We start from the raw sequence: 20,759 nt of genomic DNA on the forward strand, positions 1-20,759 counted from the left end.
TTCAGGGATTGGTCTACAGGCTAAAGTATGTCCCGGGAAGGTATTTTGAAGTACCTACCTCCACTCCTTCTCCCTCTAGAGGGTCCTGAAATTTTGCTACATGACAGGTCTATACCCATTGAAATTTTGACAAAACAACATTTTACATTAATTTTCAGTTATCAGTTTCTTTTTCTCTGGCTTTAGCTCTGAAAATGCAATTTCAGTTATTTGAGCAGAATTTTAAGCCATATAAATAGTTTATTTCAAAAATTTAGGAAATGTATTTGCATATCTTTAAAACCTTATAAATTGGGATTGAGCAAAGTTGTGAAGCTGAAAAAAAATTTTGTTGTACTTCATTTAAGCAGAAGATCTATTTTGCAAGGTTTCACTTCTATAGCTCACATATTTTTAAAGGTCATCAAAGGTCAGGACCCTCTAGAGGGAGAAGGAGTGGAGGTGGGTACTTCAAAATATCTTACCGGGACATACTTTAGCCTGTAGAACCATCCCTGAAAGTTTCATTTTCTTAACCTAACCCCTTTCCAAGATAGTCAAAAGTAGCTAAAGTAGAATTTTACCCATTGTTCTATATGTCAGAACAGTGGCATTCTTCACACTTTTTGCTAACATCAGTGAGCTGTAAGATCTTAGAACAAAGATGAGTGAAAAAATGATAATCTTTGCAGAAAGATGCAAGATCTTAGTGCTTAAAAATGGCTTTAATTATGATCTTTATGAAAGGATATATCAAACAGTTAAAACATAACTTTAAGAAATAGACCTACCCTAGTTTGTACTTGCTTCAAAATTGAGAAGCCAATTCACTTTTGAAAGCCAATGCCATAATTGATTGATTCCATTTTATAGGTGGTGAGTTACATAAATATATTGCTGTTCATATTATTGACTTATTAATAAAGCAAATAATACCACTTGATGCCATTCTTTATGCTCTTTACAAGTATAATAATTGCTTCTCTTTAAAATTCAAATTTAAGCTCTTTTTGACCCTTAAAAATGACATAAAAATTTGGTAAATTTTTTGTTATTCATATTATTAACTTACAAATAAAGTAAACATACCACTTGATGCCTTTTTTATGCTCTTTCAAAATATAATAATCATTTTTGTTTGAAATGAATTTTGGTAAGTTTTATTGTTATTCATATTATTGACTTACTGTTATTTTTACTGTGGGTTTACTGTCAAAGTGGTGATTATTCCACAATACTTGTGTAAAAATCACAGGCCCCTCTAGAGCCAGATATAACAGTTAGAATTCTTGACAGGGGCTTTTTCACATCAAAAGTAAATCAGGAAGGAAATAACTTATGAATAGGTAAATTACAAAATGAGCCTCAATGGGTAAATATTTACATATTCTCATAATTTAATCCAACTTAGTTTTAGTTTTGAATTGTTTTGAATTTTGTTATCCAACTTAGTTGTGACAAATCAATGCTTACAGATTATATAACTTTAACAGAATGGGTTTTATAACAAAATAGTAAGTTTGAAACCAATGTTTAACCCTTTTTATACCAAAAAATCATAGAAAGAAATAATCTTTTCTAAGGATTCATAAACAGCTTAAAACTGAATTCACCTTAAATTACTGGTTACTTTTCTACCAAATCATATTAATGACTTACGCATAAAGTGAATATACCACTTGATGCCCTTTTTTATGCTGATTACGAATATAGTAATCATTTCTATTGGAAATGAATTTCAGCCTTCCCCCCCCTATATATGCCAATTCAGGGTATATATTTCTAAAACCTAACCTAACCCTGAATTGGCATATATAAGGGGGACTAAAATTCATTTCTGATAGAAATGATTATTATATTTGTAATCAGCATAAAAAAAGGCAACAAATGATGTATTCACTTCATTCCTAACTCAATAATATGATTTGGTAAAATTTACCAAATTACCTTAAATCACACTTGCTAGCAATATGGACATTAACCACAGGACCAAGGCTGTATCCAGCAGGGGTTACCCGGTTTGACCCCCCCCCCCCAAAAAAAAAAAAATATTTGTGTGACTTGTAAAAATATGACAAAAATGGATATAAAACAAATTTTTTATGTGTTTTTTGAGGTTTTTTATGTTAACCCCCCTCCCCCAAACAAAAATCTTGGATGTGCTTCTGCACAGGACATCAGCTTCATCCCACTGCATGAGCCATAATTTGGTCTCCCATTCCTTATCAAGATTTGCTGTGAAACTATCAACAGATGGTGAACTCACTGTCATTTCACTTGGATCATTCCAAAAGCTTATGATGCAGTTGGAGAAGAAATTGCTCCTCTTCCTTGTGTTAGCATGCTTCCATAAAAAGCTTTGCTGAATGACCCTTGGCTTGTGGGGATTTGGCAGGCTGGAATAAGTCTTTGTTATCAGACTGGAGCTGTTTGTAAGTAATTATCATATCACCTCTTTGCTGATGGTATGTTAGAGTTGGTAGCTTGAGGCACTGTAGTTAGTATGCATACTCTTTGTCTTTGAACCCCTTTATGCATTTAGACATCTGTCTTTGGACAGACTCAAGGGCCATCTGGTCTGTTTTGTTAATTGGCATTGTAACACACATTCCAAATTCTAATCTTGGTCTCACCTGGCTCTTGTAGAGTTTTGTGATTATTGCTGGGGATCCACTTGTCATTGTGCATTTGGTGAGATCAAGAGTTTGGGTTGCCTTTGCTACTGCAGCTTGGGTGTGGCAGTTGAAATTAAGGTCTTCATCTAGAACAACCCCCAGATCTCTTTCACAGGTACTCTCAGAAAGTGGCTGTCTCACACCAGCATTTGCCAACATAGAGTATTGCCATTGTGGGTTGTTTCTTCCAAAATGGAGAACCTTACACTTATCTACATTAAACTTGAGCCTCCATATCTTGGCCCATTTGCCAAAGCTGTCAAGATCTAACTGTATTGAGGTCACACCTTGCTGAGTTCCTACAGGACTGATGAGCTTCAAGTTGTCAGCATACAGGCTAAGTTTGCCTGTAACTAAGTTGGAATTTGTAAGAGAAAATTGAGAAAGAGCATACAAAATGGCATCTAGTGGCATGTTCAATTTATTAGTTGGTCAATTATATGAAGTGCTCAATATTTACACTGATTCAAGAATAGTAATTATTATTTTCATTATTCCTAATAGCAAATGTTATTCCAAAAAAATTGCAGGAATTCTAAGAGCCTAGAACCCCTCAGAAATGCATCACAGCTAAACAGAAGTTCCACTGTTGGAATTACTGTAGTTGGAAACTTTAAATAGGGAACTTACAGTCCTCACCTTGAACAACAAGGAAGATCACTTTTTAGCATGGGGACATTTTTACATGCTGTTTTTCAAACAGTTTGTGGTATCAAACTGTAAATAAGGAGAAACACAGGTCAATATTAACCAACAAATCAGCCTATTATGCTGATTCCAAATATACAAGTTTCATTAAGTTTAGTGTTACCCATCAAAAACTTCTACTACTACTAACAACTTACCACAGCACCAAGCCACCTGAGGCCATCACAGCTACACATGCTCCATCCCATTCTATTCAAAGCCTCCCTCTACACTCTCCCAGGAAGTTCCCATTTCCTTTAATTCTTTCTTTATGGCATGCTCCCACCCCATACAATGAAAGCCTGCTTTCCATTTAGCCCTAGATGGTTGGCCCCAAAGGACAATCTTTGGCAATCTGTCAACCTTCATCTGCAGAATGTGCCCTAGCCATCTCAACCTTTCTCTGATTACTGTCCCAGGTAGCGAGATTAGACCACATTTTTTGTACAGCCTACAGTTTGAAATATGGTCAGTCAGACAGGTACCCAGACCAATCCATAGGCAATTTCTCTCGAAAACATCCAAGTAAATCTTCATCTGCTTTTTGGAGAACCTATGCTTTGCAGCCATATTTGACCACTGTCATCACTTTACTTTCCTATATTCTAATCTTGGTTTGCAGACTTATTTTCCTATTCTCCCAAACTCTTTTTTAACTGTGAAATAACACTGAGCCTTGGCTATTCTACTTTTAATATCTTCACTGCTCCCATCATCTTTACTAATAATGCTACCAAGGTAAATGAAGCTGCCCATCTGATCAATCTTTTTGTTTCCCAATATCACCTTTTCATCTTTACTTATTCCTAGCCTTAGTAACTCAGTCTTCTTAACATTAATTTTCAAACCTATGTTAGCACCCTGAAAGCACAAAACCTCTAAAAGGTTCATTCATTCTTGCCTATCATAGATGCATGTTGTTGTTCTTTCTTCCAGAGATGACTGTATTGACCCAGTGGTCCTATAATGTCAGGAGAGGGCTTGTTCAAATGGAAATTAGAAGTTCTAGTGCTGCTTTTAAGTGATCAAAAAATTGGAGAGCAACCAGGCCCTCTGCCATGCCTCTTGTTCCCCAAAATTGTCTGATCAAAATTTTGAGATGGCTATTTTGTTCAGCAGTACTTGTTTGATATAGCCCCTACCTAATACTCTTCTAATATATTTCTCTGATGCTCAATCCTAATGAAGTGTGCCAAAGTAAGATAAAAATATAATACTTTAGAAACAAATTTGGGCTATATATTTTACATTAGGGGGTGGGGGTAAAGTATAGTGGGCCTGCATGCCTAGTGTGTTAGGTACAATTATTCTACATATTATGTAGTAAGAATTGTTTTCTAACTTCACATTGTCGAAATAATCCCCCCCCCTTCTCCCCCTAATTTGCAAATATATAGCCCAAATAATATATTTTCTATCTATTCTGTCACTTCTCTTTGGCCTTACACTAAGCTGAAAGAAACTAAAAAAAAAAAACGGTTCTAATATGTATAAATGAATGAACAACTTCAGCAGTAGGGGGTTATCATATGAGTATTTTGAATTTATTTCATATAAAAACTACTAACAAGGTTATGAGTTACCTTTAGATCCCCATTAAGGGCTTAAAATAGGTCTTGCCTCTGAAGTTATTTTTGAACTTGGAAAGCATACAAAAAGGTATCAAATGATGTATTCACTTTCTTCCTAGCTAGATTATATGACTATGTAAATATTCAGTTCTCAATGATCTCAAGGGAAGGAATTACTTACCTCTACCTTAACCCCTCCTAAGGGTACTCACCTTTAATGAGCTTTTACAATATGTGTTATAAAAGTGTAATTTTGAGAAATAGATTTACTGCTCAAATGAAACACACCAAAACTGCTTAGATTCTTGTGTCTTTGCAGATTTAGGTTTTAAAAATTTGAAATTAAATTTATTAAATTTAGGGATTTAGGGTTCATTTTAGGGATTTAGGGTTCAAATTTAGGGATTTAGGGTTCAGGTTTAATTAAATTTAGGGATTAAGCCTTACTAAGGCTTGAAACTGTGTGAAATAATATGAACTAGTTAAACTTTCAAAAACTAGTTAATACAAAACAAAATACTCATATAAATAAGACAGGGGTGTTGATTTAGGGAACATTCCGAATCTCAGCTGCATAGTGAACCTTCCATTTTTCGTTCAAGAGCTCAAAGATTTTTCACACTTTTATAACACATATTGTAAAAGCTCATTAAAGGTGAGTACCCTTAGGTAGGGTTAAGGTAGAGGTAAGTAATTCCTTCCCTTGAGATCATTGAGAACTGAATATTTACATAGTCATATAATCTAGCTAGGAAGAAAGTATAATACACTTCAAATAAAAAAAGGAGCTTTTCAACTGAAAGCAAAGAACAGATTTGAAACCTCCTTATTATAGTATTTTCCTGTGGTCCTGTATATAATTGTCATGGTAGCAACCATTGAAGTGTTTGAAAGCATTGAATGGAAAAATCAATGGTACTACCCTTTTGTTATTATAGTGTTTCCTTCTTAACAGTCCTCATGCAATATTATTTACAAAAGTAGTGATCAATATATTTGGAATCAGCTTTAAAAGGGCATCAAGTGGCATGTTCATCTTATAGCTAGTGAGTCAATCAAGAAAACCAAGATTTATCATGATAATGCAAATTAGTAGTTTTTGTGTTTAGCCTAGTACTATATTTAAATATTAGGTTTAGGTTACTTTTGGGAGAGAAATCAGATCAAAAAAAGAAAGGAATATGGCATTTGGTTCCCAGTATTACCAATTTGCAAGAATATGGGGTTATGCAAAAAAATTTTCTTTAAAAAAACGAAGTTACAAAAAATCCAAATACTGGGAGAGCATTTTGTTCTTTTTTCTTTCAGTTTTTGCCATGAATATAGCACAAAGGGTAGAGGTTCCAAAAGGGTCTGAATTTTATACCTTTTCCAAATATAATAATCCCTACAGTTGTAATTTCATCACAGCCCTTCAATAGGCCAGATATAGCCCTAGACTGTATACAAAAGTTCTTTTTTTTATTGACTGTATTTTGGCATTTTAAAAGTTATTGGGAAGTTGGCTAAGCACAAAAAATAATGACAAACGTACAGAATCTCTAAACCTTTGTATGTGGAATAGGGATATATCTTGCTTCATTAGGGGGTGGTGGGACTACTTTAATTTGCATTAATGAGTGGTCTATTTGGCTGTATTGTTGAGATGGCAACTGTTTGAACACTTACACAAATATAAAAAAGGAGGGTTGTGACTGTGCTTAAATCTCAGTGACACACCCTATTAACTAGGAGAGTGCTAGCATAGATGCAATTTAAGCCTAGTTGATAAACATTGACCAGATATAGGTATGATCAAGGGGACCCGTCTTCTGAAGTTTAGAATAGACACTGCTGCACAATGTCATTATCTGAGAGTATGCAAATTGGTTGGGCATGACAAGCAGTATTGGCATCCTAGCTCAACTCATATATATATATATATATATATATATATATATATATATATATATATATATATATATATATATATATATATATATATATATATATATATATATATACATACATGTTAATCACTATTAACAAGACATGAGTGATGGGCAGCTCTAGTCATATCTTGAAGGCTTGGCCTCCCATTCTTTGTTGAGTCTCCTTCTGAAAACTTTGGCTGATGTCAAAGACATGATCTCCTTAGTTAAATAACTCCTTACATTGTATACAGTTGTTCTGTGTGGGCTAGTAATTTTGTTGTAAACTTTAAACAGATACAAATTGTGCAGAATAAAGCACTGCACCTGCTTGGTGATTTTGAAGATTGTAAAAGTACAATGGATTGTTATCACCATTTTAATATTTTAAATATTGGACAGTTGAGGGAATATCAGATAGGTATTTTTGTGTATCAGTGTTTAAATAAATTAGCACCTAATTATTTTTGTGATGTTTTATCATCAAATTCTGCATACCATTCTTATGATACAAGGAATTCTGCAGACCTAGTACATGAGAGACGACACACTGCTAGGTCTAGTTTTATATTTAGGCATATGGGTGTTTTGGTATGGAACAGTCTTCTGGAAAGCACTAGGATGGCTGAGAGTGTGTCCTCTTTTAAAAATAGGTTAAAGAATTTCTTAATGAATAGGGATGGCTGAGGGGGGCTGTATTTTGTCTTCTCTCTTGTGTAAGGATTGGTTTGCAGTTCCCATGAGGTTTATTTCTTATTTATTTATATGATTGCATTTTTTTTCCATTATATATGTGAGTAAGTTTTTTCAATATATATATATATATATATGAGTGATTAAAATAGTGAGTCCTGCCACAAACAAATCTGTATAGATTTTCACATGGTAGGTCTGTTTGATATGTTTTATTGTGAATATTGATATTTAATAAAAATGAATTTTCCCTAAAAAAAAAAATCATTGATTTTTCAGCATTGAAAAACAATGCCTATTTCTGCAGTTAACTTTGGGCTCATGAAGCTTCTTAGAGTGGCCTTGTGCTTGTCTTTCTTTAGGTAACTGAGTAAAGAGCTTGTTTTGGTTTTGTTAATATATCTATGTGTCAGTAGCATGTCACTGTGTCTGCATTGGAAGGTCAAAGATGGTAGGTTTAGGGTGGTTAGCCTTTCACTATATAGTTTCTCACAAAGTCCAGAGATGTATTTGGTGGCCACATTTGCACACGTTCAATCAGCTGTATATCACTTTGTAAAAAGGATCAGCAATGTAGGTTCCAAAGTCAAGGAATGGTCTCACAATTGTCTTATCAACTTTACAAGGATTCTACATGATTGGCCAATACTAGTTCTTTTTAATAAGTCCAAGGCTCAAATTTGCTCTGGAGAAAGTTTGTGCAGTTTTCGTGGAACTTTAGGAGGCTATGTGTCTTTACTACTGGTGTAAATTTGGAGTGGAGGGGGGAATGACGTCTGGTCATGACTCATAGTATATTGGTGCTGTGGATTATTTTGGCCAAAATTATTGATGGCACACTTGAAAATATTAAAAGAGAGAAACCACCTGTCTGTTCATGTCTGTATGTGATCAAGGTTGCATTACATTGTTGATTTGTTGGGCACATCAAACAGTCTTGAATCATCAGCATAAAGGGTTAAGTGGTTGCCGACTAGGGTTGTCATGTAATTAATATAAAGAAGAAACACTGTTGGTCAAAGAACAGTTCCCTGGGGAATGCAACTTAGGGCTTTGCAAGATTGTAAGTAGGTAAACTTGCTGTCTGTTGTGAATGTTTGTACAGTCTAAGGTCTACCAGAGTACCAGCCAGGAAGTCAATTAGCCAATCTAATAATTCTTGGTTGATTCCTGCTGCTGTTAAATTAGAACAAAGCCAAGTATGCAAGACCTTGTCAAATGCTTTGGCTATGTCTAAAAGAATCAAATCAAAAGGTAGGCCTTTGTAACTGGGTAACATGTTCATAAGTATCTAGAAGGTTGGTTTCTACATAATTTCTTGGGAGAAAGCCATGCTGCCTGTTGGAGATTAACAAGGTGTTGAAAAGTATGTCATTAACAATCCTCTCAAGGACTTTCATGACGGCAGATGTGTGGCTGATAGGTCTATTATTTTTGGCTTTGGATCTTTCCCCCTTCTTAATGATATTTGGGATATAGGCGAGTTTCCATTGGGAGAATACTTTTTTATGATGAAAGGAATTTTGAAAAAGTAAGAAAAGGAATGTAGGAATGCTGAATGTTCTCTGTCTACAATTAGCCATGTCTTGATGCAACCTACTGCAAAATACTTAATAACTTTAATTCAAAATCAAAGTGCAGGTAGTCAGTGCAGGGGTAATTTCACCAGCAGCTTCTTTTAGCAGGTGGGGGTGAATGTTGTCAGGACCAGCATTCTTGTTTGTGTCCAGGCTTTTGAGTCATTTTCTGACCATAGATGCAGTAACAGTAATACAGCTCATTTGTTTCAGAATGTTGTGCTTCAGTTAGAAGATCAGCTATACTGTGGGTGCCTGTTACCATTGGTGGATCCAGGGGGCAGGGGGAGGGCTGGGTCCCTCCAAGATTATTTTGCACACTCTTTCTCTGTTTTTCACTCTTTTTTTAAATAAATATTTTTTTAATTTTGTCAATTATTGGCACCTAAGTCACATTGGGCCCCCATCAAGATTTTGCTCTAGATCCACCTTTGCCTGTAACTTTATTTTCACTGTATTAAGTATTTTATGGATCTCTGTTTGTGGCCTGCTCCTCATCCCCAGATCCACCTCATAGCTGCAGAAATTCTGAAGGGCCATTATCAGAAATCAGAATTTAGTCCTTTTCTAGGTGATTAGTGACCAACCAGCTGCGGGGGGGGGGGTAAATCCTGTAAGAAGTATTATTGAAGTTCCAACTACCAATGAGCAATAATGTATAGCATCTTGAGTAATAAATATGGTCTTAGGTGTGGTATTTCAGTTTTTAGGAAGGATTCTATTCCTTTCCCCCCAATGATTGGTTGGAAGAATTTGGCCTTCAGAAGGATTTGAAAAAAATTGCTTACTAACATACATTTTGATACTCCCTCTTCCCTTCTGATGGTCAAAACCTCTGCAATCCCACTTAAAATTTTGACTGTTGTTATGCTGTACAAGCAGGTATGAAAAATCTATTAATTTTCTGATTTTAATTTCTTTTATTTTAGGGAGAAACCTTCAGGGGGTGCCTTGGCAGGTGCTACTAAGCTACCAACAGTTCCTGAGACCCTTCTTAAAAGGAGGAAGAAGCTCCAAGAAAGCAAGGCTCTTACAACTAAAAAGGCTATTGAGGTTGGTTTTTATGCTAATTTCTGTGATTTGTATTATGCATTAGAAAATACAAGCTTTCTTTGGAAACCAATTAACTCAGGCAAAATATTTGTAGTAAAAGTCAGAATTCTTCCCTATAAGCAACAAAATGCTGGAGCCTGAGTGAGTTTTGCTGCTATTCTTGTCATATTTGGTTGAGCCAGAAAGTATAGGAAAATGATAAGAGAACAAAGTCCAGCAGAGCTTATTGCAATTACTTGCATAACTCAGTGAATAAGTTTAAATATTTAGCTGTAATTATTGAATACAGTTTCAAAATCAAGATAATTTTCTTAAAAAAAATATCTTGCATACCCACAGAACCTTTGAAACTAAGCTAAGTATTGTTAGCTTATACTAATAAATATTCCAAGAATTTTTTGTCTGTAAAAGGAGGTATTTAGCTCTGAAGTACAATAAGCAAATAATTAACTGTGATAGGCTTTAATAGGTACTGGCAAATGTTTTTCAATAATGAAAGCTGGCTATTGAATGCCAAAAATTATAAAAATCAATTGCAATAAGCTTATTAGAGTTGGGGTCTATTTTATTTCTTAAAAAGAAGAATATGTTGTCCAGGCCTAGGCCCATGAATGGGTCTGGATCCCTATATGGACTGTTTAGACAAGGTCATTCATTAAACCAGGTTTGGTGAACCTGGTTCATCAGATCAGTAAACCAGGTTCTATAGATATTCTTGATAATATCCATGTATCCTGGGTAAAGTGTTCAAGTCATGTGTATACAGAGAATATCCTAGCCTGTTTTGATAATGATTGTGAGAAACCAGTTTTTTTGGGGAAAGTCAGCCTATTCGTGCTTTGTCCAATCCTCAAAAAAGGCTTAGATCTTTTTGTTTAGTTTTTTCTAAGCCATTTTTCCTTTTCTTATGTATCTGAGTTTTTCTTTAAAAGAAGTTTAATATTTGTTTCATTTTTTATTAAGTATAATATCTTACTTTTGTTAAAAAAAACTTGTCTTTTTTTATTTAATCTTTAAAAAAGGTTTATATTTTATACAAAAAAAAACAAACAAAAAACAGTGGACATTCTACAGATCCATTGTTGTATATTGATGGAACATATGATTTAGAACTAACCTCTTTGGCTTTTGAAACTAATAATATGATCCCACACCCGAAAATATTTTCATAAAGCATAATTCCACAACAGACGTGTTTTTATGCATGATCCATGCCATCCATAAGTTTCTTTAGTAATGAAACTTAACTACTTAATTTCATTTTAAACATAGGCCTAATATTGCCTACAGCCTCAAAAAATATTATTAAAACATCTAACAAATATCAATCACCTCATTTTCAGCCTAATGAAATCCACTAAATAAGTTTCACAATAAACGAGTGTACAGCTAAGAAAAGAAGGGATTCCTTGGTTGTGAGGGTATTTTACCAAATTATAATGTAATGGGTGTCAGTAGAAATAATCAAGCAGATGAAAATCACCAAAGTTGATGTCTGCACAATATCTTACTTGCATAATGAATATCCTTGCCTCAATCCAGCCTGTAATTATTTAGGGTATTCTTTTCAGGTAAGACCACATTTGCAGGAAACCATTCCATAGCCTGAGGTTTCTGGAGTTCTAATTAATAATCCCTTTCCAAAGTCTTTCTCTTCTCCTAAATTGATCCTATTGTTACCTGAGATACCTTAAACCTCACTTCTGCAAGATAAGGCTCTAGAACTTGTTGAGTTTGCAGGAATTGCTGCCACTGAATGGTGGCCCAGTATTTTGTCATTGTTTGGCCACTCAAGCAAATTATAGTCATGCATATATTGAGATGATGCAGTAGCTAATCAATATTGTTGGTAGTGGCACTAAAAATCTGCATAAAGTTTTTAGATTATCATTGGCTTTCCAGAGCTGATGGTTGATCTAACAAGACCCAAGACTCTATATTAGCTTTTGCCACTTGTGCTTCAGTGTATTTTTGACATTATATTTAGTTGTCAATTTTAACTCAAAGGTCTCTCTTAGAGTCAACACAAGTGGTGTCAATCAACAAAAATTTGTTGGAGAGGGGAGTAAAATGCAGTCTTAAAAATAAGGGAGGGAGTGAATTTGTGTGTTTTTTTTCATTTTTTAAATGACAATACCAAGAAGGCTTTTTCAGTGAAAATACCCCATTTAAAGATGTTTTTAAAATCTAGGGGGTACATGCCCCTCCCCTCACTTGACACCACTGATCAACACTGATGAATTTGAAATCATAGATTTATGGTAAGAATACAATAACAATGATGGGGATTCAGGCAAAAACTACAAGCCTAGATTTCCTAGAGTTTCTCCTTCCAAAGGTGCAACAATATGGTTTCCTCCATCTGCACAGACCCATCGTATATGAGACCTATGAAGCTGTTGAATGCTGCCTTTTTGAGTGTAGCATATCATCAGCCGGATATCAAAAAGACGTATTTCCATAACTGTAAATTTTCAGAACAGAAGAAAGAAAAACCTCACAGCTTTTTTATTTCCCCTCCAATAACCAAGAAACAAGAATGAGTAATATGTATTGAATTTAAATTTGATCCCTTTTTGTTTTATGGTTGTTGAAGGGGAAATAAAAAAGCCCTGAAGTTTTTTTTTGTTGCTCTTCTAAAATTTACAATTATCGAGATCCGTCCTTTTAATACCCAACTGACGATATGCTCGTCATACAAAAAATGATGGTCAGACTGAACTGCTGAATTGCTTCAAGTCCTATTAGCCCGTATCACCCAGCAAAAGCCCAGTAGAACACAATGTGCCCTAAAATGAAGAAGGGAAATATTCAAGTTGCTATAATACTTTCATCTTGTCGAGAAATGAAATTATGTCACAGCTATTCACAGAGTAAAGGTAGAAAAGTGAAGAAGGCTAAAGTGTGCAAACTAAACAACCCATAATAGCCATAACACATGAGAGAAGGAGAGAATTTAGAAAAGGAAGTGTGATTGAAAATCCTTCTGATGGTTTTGCTTGTTTTAAATAACGTGCCGACGATCCAAAGAGGTTTCAGAAGATGCTGAATCTCCAGATTGTCAACTTTCTGGCCATTCTAGATTTGTTGAATCTGCTGAAATACTATGGAGGGGGAGGGAGTCTGCAAGAATTTTTGAAGGGAGTTGCTATGGTTGGCATTTTCTCCAGAAAGATGTAATCCAGAAAAACTGAAGAAAACGTGAGCATTATTGAATTAAGCAGTTTGGTGGTTGTCGACTCCCAGGGGAGGGAGTTTGCTACCCTGCCCTGTTGGTACTGTTGAATTGAATCAACTTATATTAGGAAAATGTATTGTAAAAGATCTAACGACGAACTGGCCAGCCATGACAAAACCAAAGAAATGAATATAAAGATGCAACAAAAAAAAGAAGTTAGAAACTAAAGCTAAACAAAATATATATATAAAACTAAAATAGACTAACATAAAATATATAATATACACTTACTCACATATACAATTGGCAGCTACCTTCATCAAACCAGAAAAGTAACTGATAATAGAGTTATTTTTCTGGTTCATGAAGGTACCTGCCAATTGTATATGCGAGTAAGTGTATATTATATATTTTATATTAATCCACTTTAGTTTTATATATATATTTTTTTTGTTATATTTCTCAGTTTTAGTTTCTAGTTTTTTTTTTGTTTTTTTTTCTACGCTGAAGACGCCTTGCTGTATACGGGCGAAATATTCGTTTGATTTTTTGTCCTCTTCGTTTTTTCATTTACTGGCCATAGACCCGTTTGTCATCTTTATATTCATTTGTTTGTGGAAAATGTATTACAATACAGTTAAGGATAATACCTAGCAAAGATACTGTCAATTTTTTTTTTCTTTAAGTTTATCCAAGGGTTTCAAGTCAAATATAAAAACTTTTAATAGAAAAATTGGAGGAAATAAAGCCAGTTTCGGTGTAATTCATTTCTCTATTGCAAGAACAACAAAGTTTGGTAATTTTCATTAAGCTTTTGCAGTTAGTTGTATAAAATTTTTGCTTCCCATCAAAATATAATAATAAAGTCGCTCTGGAAATGTTAAAAATGGACAACCTGTCCTAAAAGTGACTTTTGGTAGTATCTTCCTCTCAGCAAAGAAACTAGCTTTCTCCAATTTGTTTGCTCCCTGTTGAAGAAATCCTAAAAGTTTTATAATAATTCTGATTTTCAGCATTTTTCCTCAAGCTAAAGAAAAAAGATTTCTGAAGTGGTAATTCTGACCCTGAAGAGAAGACTGAATTGTCTGTTAATAGTTTTTGCTTTTCTCTAGGAAGTTTCAAACCAATTCTGATTTCCAACATTAACCCTGAAATTTTAAAAAATGTAAAAAAAAACTAGGCTGAATTTCGATATGACGAATAAGTGTATATAATGATGAAAGAATACTTGTAAAGACTTTTGGCATCTGATGAACCCTGGATAATAACATTTGTCTAGTTGTTTGTTATATTTTGGCTTTTATGTCTTATTGACAGTACTTAATTTTCTACTATATTGAGTATTCTTTTGTATTAGGTCCTTTATTTTTCTATTTCTTCAAGTCCTTTTCTTAGTTAATATGAGCAGTCTTTTTCCTGTCTATTCTAAGGGTATTGTGATGGTCTTTAGCTGTTTTTTTCTTGGAATCTGGGATATTATCATGGGTGTTTTCATTTAAGTTTATATTTTTTGTGGTATCAACAAAGGTAGCAACTCTTTTTTTCAGATTCTCCTTTGGCTTTAACATTGTCTTCAACTTTTAATGCTATTTCTTGGTTTATTTTCTGACTTAAAATTATATATCTAGATTAATTTTTTTTAGATTCTGACAACCACCCTATAATTTAACACATAAACATAACAGGATTGTAGATGGCAGCATTATGTTTGTTTATGTTAGTGAATAAATCGAAGCTGTCAATCTTGTTAATTTGAAATATTTCTTGTCTTTGCTATAGTTAATGGACTGTTATTACACAAGATACGTAAAGACTAAAGTTTTAGTTGAAATTAAAAACCCGTTAAAATTGCAATCCAAAGCAAATTAAACAGCATAAAGTGAAATCAAGTGATGTTTTCACTTGTACTGCCCATTGAATGAATGTTTTTTTGAATAGACTCAATCCTTATTTAGTACTTGAGAGCTCGTCGAGCCCGTCGAGTAGAGATCTTCAAAAGAGCCGAAAAATTCGCCAAAGAATACAGAGACAAAGAGCGGGATGAAATCAGACTCAACAGAGAGGCTAAAAAGGAAGGCAACTTCTATGTCCCAGCTGAATCTAAGTTGGCATTTGTTATCCGAATTCGGGGGTATGTTTTTAAGATTTTTTAGAGATTATATTTATTTTCTAATTGTCAAAAAAGTGTATTATCCTCCTGGGTCCTGGGTATGTTCCTGAGTAGGGGCGTATATGAAATTTGGAATTTACCGATAAAAAAATAGCACCAGACGATGGAATGAAAGTTTTTTTTTTTTTTTAATGTTCTGAGGGTCCGGGCGGGATGTACAACCCGTTGGACATCAACTTCATGTAATTTTCAAACACAAGTTACAAAATGCCATGAGAAAACATACGATCAATAACACACAAAAGCATCCTTTATCTTTTATGGAATTCTGAAAAACATTCTCCAACTTGCTTGCCAACCTGAAAGCAGAGATAGACCTGACACGCTTCACAGAACACTTTCGTTTGCATTTTGCATCCAGGCATCCGGTATCGAGCCGAATTCCTCAACGTCACGTCGTAGCGATATAGATGCTTTGCATTCGATTTCTTCTCCGGTCCAGATGGCAAAGGGCATCTTTTTCTTCTTTTAGCTGACTGCTCCAGTTTATCTTCATCATTGTCGTCTTCACATTCGCTGAAGTTACCCTCTAGAGTAGCCAGTTCAAAGTGCCAAATCAATGAAATGATGAAGAACTCAAACTGGCCACTTCTTTGTCCTTCTGCTGAATCTGTAATAGCTCACCATGCGGTCTCAGAGATCGACTCCGCCCATGTACTTGTTGTTCTGTCTTACCACAAGAGGACTGGGAATATCTACATATTTTCTTTCAGTCTTGTTGTATCTTGACACAGGTAGTTCGGGTTCCTTGGCATAGCAGCTTGAAGCTAGAAAATTTGGCTTGTTGTCGTACCACTGCGTAACGGCTACAACTCGATCTTCTTGCGTGAACTTAAGGGACGTCCAACGTCCAGTTCTCTTTAGTCCACGACCGGTCTTCGCTGGTAGACCTTCCAGTCGATTTTTCATGGAAGTGCCAGTTACATTTATGCAATTTTCTGATAATTTTTCGAGCAAAGACATGCTAGTGAAGTACCTATCAAAGAAAAGATATGAACCTTCACTTAGATCTTGGCATAGGTGTGGCACAGCGGCAGTGCTCAGACCTTTAACTTGTAGTTCTGGCACAAAGATTGTCTTTCCTTGATGGCTTACGAAATCATGCACCAGGCCTGATGAACCTGCTAAAACAAGCTTCTTCAAGCCAAGAGGATTTGGCTTATTTGGCACGTACTGCTTCAGGCTGCATCGCCCAGCCAAGAGAATCATTTGCTCGTCAATACAAACGAATTGTTCTTGCTTAAGCTTTAGACACTCAACTCGCACCAAATTCAGCAAGGGATGCACTTTCCAAAGACGATTATTTCTTTTGGTTTCCTCGTCAACCTCGTCAAACAAAAGGGACTTCACATTCTGTCTAAGCTTGAAAAACCGATCTCGAGGCATTTTCTCGCAGATGATATGGACTCAAAATTTCTTGCTCCAAAATATTTGAAGACGAGGAAACTTCAGATTACTCATGACGATTGAAATGCCAAAGAATACCGCCAGTTTGGAGACACTAGCGAGGAAAGATTTGTTTGTGGCCTTCTGGCAATGGCAATTCATTGCGAAAGCCATTGTCTTAAAAAATGAGTCAGGGAAGTACTTCAAAAAGTATTCATGTGGCTTCCAGCTTTCCCGTTGACTTGATCTGAGTACAAGGGAAGGTGTGAATGATGCTCGTTCAAGGTATCTGAACTGGTCCACATTTTGTTGGGGCAGCGAATTTTTCCTGAGCGACTTGCTGGTACGGAATCAGTTTTGAATGCTGGAATATAATACGCTAGTGGAATATCGTCCTCTTTCGTCAAATAGGACTGAGAAGTCATTGAGATTAGCCCGATCTAGAAAGCCTTGAGACTCTTCTTCACTATCAGAGGCACTTAGTCTGCATCTGTTGCACATGTGTTGCCGGTTAAACACCACTCAGGGTTGGTTTCGTCTCCGCTATCTTCCATGTCGCTGATATCGATGTTTTCAACAAAGGACAAGGCTTTTTCCAAGGACATTGCAAAAGAAAGGAACTGTTGGCGCTTTATACCTCACAGTAGGAAACTTTAGACATACGTCAACTCCATTTAAATAGCCTCACTGAAGAAAAAAAAATGTTAGGCCTAACCAGAAAAAACTTGGCTCCAAAAATATAATCTTCCAACCCGTTGGACTTCTAAGGTAAGACCGAATGTACAACCCATTGTACAAGACTGAAAGTCCTTCTGTCAGATGGCAGCAATAACAGTAAATGCGTTGAAAATCAAACCTGTCAATACTTTGGTCTTAGAATATATCGCCTGATTTTTTATATTGTCTAGCCTATCTCTTTATATTTTTAATCTAATTTCTTACTTTTTGACCTTTTTCGTAAGTTGATTTTCTTTATTTCACTTGCTCCTGGTTCGGCCTCCATTACTGTTACTGGACTGAAAAAAAAATTCACAGATGGCAGCAAACGCCTCTTGCATAAAAGGAGACAATCTTTAAGTCTGGATTTGCAGTAGGTTGGACGATAAAAATTCGTAAACGAATATACAACCGGTTGGACATCAGGTCCCAGGAGTTTATGCAAAAAAAGAACGTTTATTTTTAGTAGTAACTCTCACATAAGGTGTAATCCCAGGAAAACAGTCCTCTTAGTTTTTGTTAAGTTTCACTGGCATATTTGATGCTGTAATCTCTTGCCTTCTTCTGAGAAATGTCAGCCAAGAAGGGGTCGTGAAATGGGCTATTCTTGGCCACGGGGATGTACTTATGAAGGATAACCTTCTACTTATGGTGGATAGATTTAACGTTTGGCTGAAGTGGTCAACAAATTTGTTCGATGCAACAGTGCCTGAATTTTCAAACCAATGTGAGGGAGAGTAAGGAAATTCCTTCTTGCCCTTTTGCGTATGCACTACCTTAGAGCGAATAGCCTATTTCAATCCCAAATATGTCTCTTCTGTGAAATTGTCACGCGACCAAGCAACATCGAAATAACCATGTTAGGTTATTGTGTGGTACATCCATATTAAAATATTGCAATAAGAAATCAATTTACAGACAGAAATATTTCGTATTTGAAACTCAATAGGAGGGCCAAGTATCATCCGTCCATCGAATATGCTTGAACTCAAGAACAGTTGCTGCTTTTTCAAATGTTCATTTGACCCTACACAGGATCAGTACCACCAGCAGACTACGCGGAATTTCCCCATCCCTCATTCCCCTCTTATCACTTCTATTAACAACTGCAAGATATCGAGAGTGAAATTAAAAAAAAAAAAAAAATTTCAAAGAAGGATGCAATTTTTTCGAAGTCATACACAAGACTGAAGCAATGAGAATCAATTATAGAAGATGCGCAACTGTTGATGATGTTGATGAAAAAGGGGACAAAGGAAATTAATTGGCATGGTAGTGTTTAACTGGAGCATGGTCATTTGAAGACTTTCGTAAGTACCTTTTTAACCTCAACCCTGGGCCAGAAATTCTAGCACAACTGCAAAATATGGAGCTACTAATCTTCTCACCGTCGTTACTTGAAGGCAAAATAGGTTTAGAAGTTCGCTTGATCTGAACCATGGCTTTTATATGGTATTTTCTAGAAGTGTAAGATCTATTTGTTTTAGTTTAGTTTATTTGTGGGCAGTTTTTTTTTATTTTGTATATTGTGTTGTTTCAGTCGTATTTTTATTTATTTATTTTTATTATTATTATTGCTCCGTTTTTTAACCGTTGCTTAGAAACCGGAAATGAATCTCATTCATGCAATCAAATGGGAATTAATTGATAATATGGTGCTGACCTTGAGTATGGTTAATTAAAGTTCTTTTTTCTTTCCAGTTAATGTTTTCTCTATGTTTATCTGTTTATTTTTCGCTGAAAATTCCAAATCAATCCAGAACGAATTTGTTGAAACAATAGTTAGTATAATTATCTGCCTGGACTTCAATTTAAGTTCTTGGTTCACCTGTTTTCGATTGTCCTTGATCCCGTCATTTATATTTTTTACTTTTTTTTACTATATTTGTACTACTATATCTACTATATGCATTGAGTCAGTGCAGTAATCCAAGTTTCTTAGATTATAGAATTTCAAAACAGAATATATGGATCCTTTCAAATAATTTTCTTAATTGAGCTTTTATTGTATTTAAGTTTTAAATCTAAAAACTTTTTTGTGATTTTTTTTGACTTTGTAGACCATATTTCTTAATATTTCAGCAGAAAAAAATCCCGTAAGTTTTATAGGAACCTAAATGAAGGCTCATGGGAAACAAGATCAGAATAATAATAGAAACCTAGAGCCAGTAATTTGGTCGTGAAGGTAGCTAAAGGGCCTTTAATATCACCTATCTTTTTGAAATGGTGATTTGACATGAATGTTAGGTATTGAAAGCCTATTAAATATTCAATATTGAAGACCTCTTGGAAAAGTTAAACAAATTGGTGAATATGGAAAGATTGTCGAGGTCAAATATTGTTAAGAATTTTTAATTCATAAAAATATATTTTAGTTTGTTTAAGATGATTATTGTTTAGTTCTTGGTTTTAGATGGTAGAACGAATTTGACAATAATTTTTTTTCTAAACAGGACAGGATTTTCAACTTTAAACTCTTTAATTTATAATTATAAGTTAAAGAGAATTATAAATTAAATTATTTTAATTAAAATTATGATAATTATTACATAAAGATATAATTTCTATAAGCAATCTCTTGTGGTAATCTCAAGGCAACAAGAAGTTCATAAACCATAAGTAGTAGTCTTGGGAGAGAAAAAGTTTACTATATCAAACAAACAACAACTATACTTTTAACAGCCATCCAAAGAGGTAAAAAAAACTTGTCTGAAGCGTGGCAAAATATACACTAAACCAAGAAAAAAAAGTTAACAACATACTTTCAAATCAGCACCGTAATTCTTATAACAAAACAATCTCATCAAATGTACTATTCTCTTCACATCCCAAGAGGCCACAATTACTAAATTACTCATTAACCTACCTAAAAAATAAAATTCATACTTAATGAAAAGAATTTTTTTTAATTACATTTTTAAACGAATAAATATTACTAATATTTTTATGTTCTGATCAAAATCGTTGTGTCATAATCGTGGACCCAAGATTTCAAATTTGCTAAATTACCAAAACATGAAAAAACGAAAGAATTGATTATTTAAAGAAAGTCCTAGAAATTAACTAGTCAATATTTTGCAAGGCTCGTTGTTAATTCTGATATGGATTGTATGGAGTGTCTTCCAGCGTTGCCTGCAAGTTGCAAGAAAATGTTTTGTAAAGA

At 34.7% G+C, this 20,759-nt stretch overlaps 1 protein-coding gene across 1 annotated transcript in view; it reads left to right on the forward strand.

Moving 5' to 3' along the window:
- The window catches only part of RpL7 (ribosomal protein L7), a 33,768-nt gene that overhangs the window by 881 nt on the left and 12,128 nt on the right, over nt 1-20,759 (forward strand). The window contains exons 2-3 of the mRNA XM_089094806.1: nt 10,022-10,145; nt 15,279-15,454. Coding sequence (XP_088950932.1) covers nt 10,022-10,145; nt 15,279-15,454 — 300 coding nt within the window. The remainder of the gene's footprint in view (nt 1-10,021; nt 10,146-15,278; nt 15,455-20,759) is intronic.

The sequence above is a fragment of the Artemia sp. Qi Xiang Cuo genome, chromosome 9 (genome assembly GCF_049724085.1).
Source record: "Artemia sp. Qi Xiang Cuo chromosome 9, ASM4972408v1, whole genome shotgun sequence".
NCBI lineage: Eukaryota > Metazoa > Arthropoda > Branchiopoda > Anostraca > Artemiidae > Artemia > Artemia sp. Qi Xiang Cuo.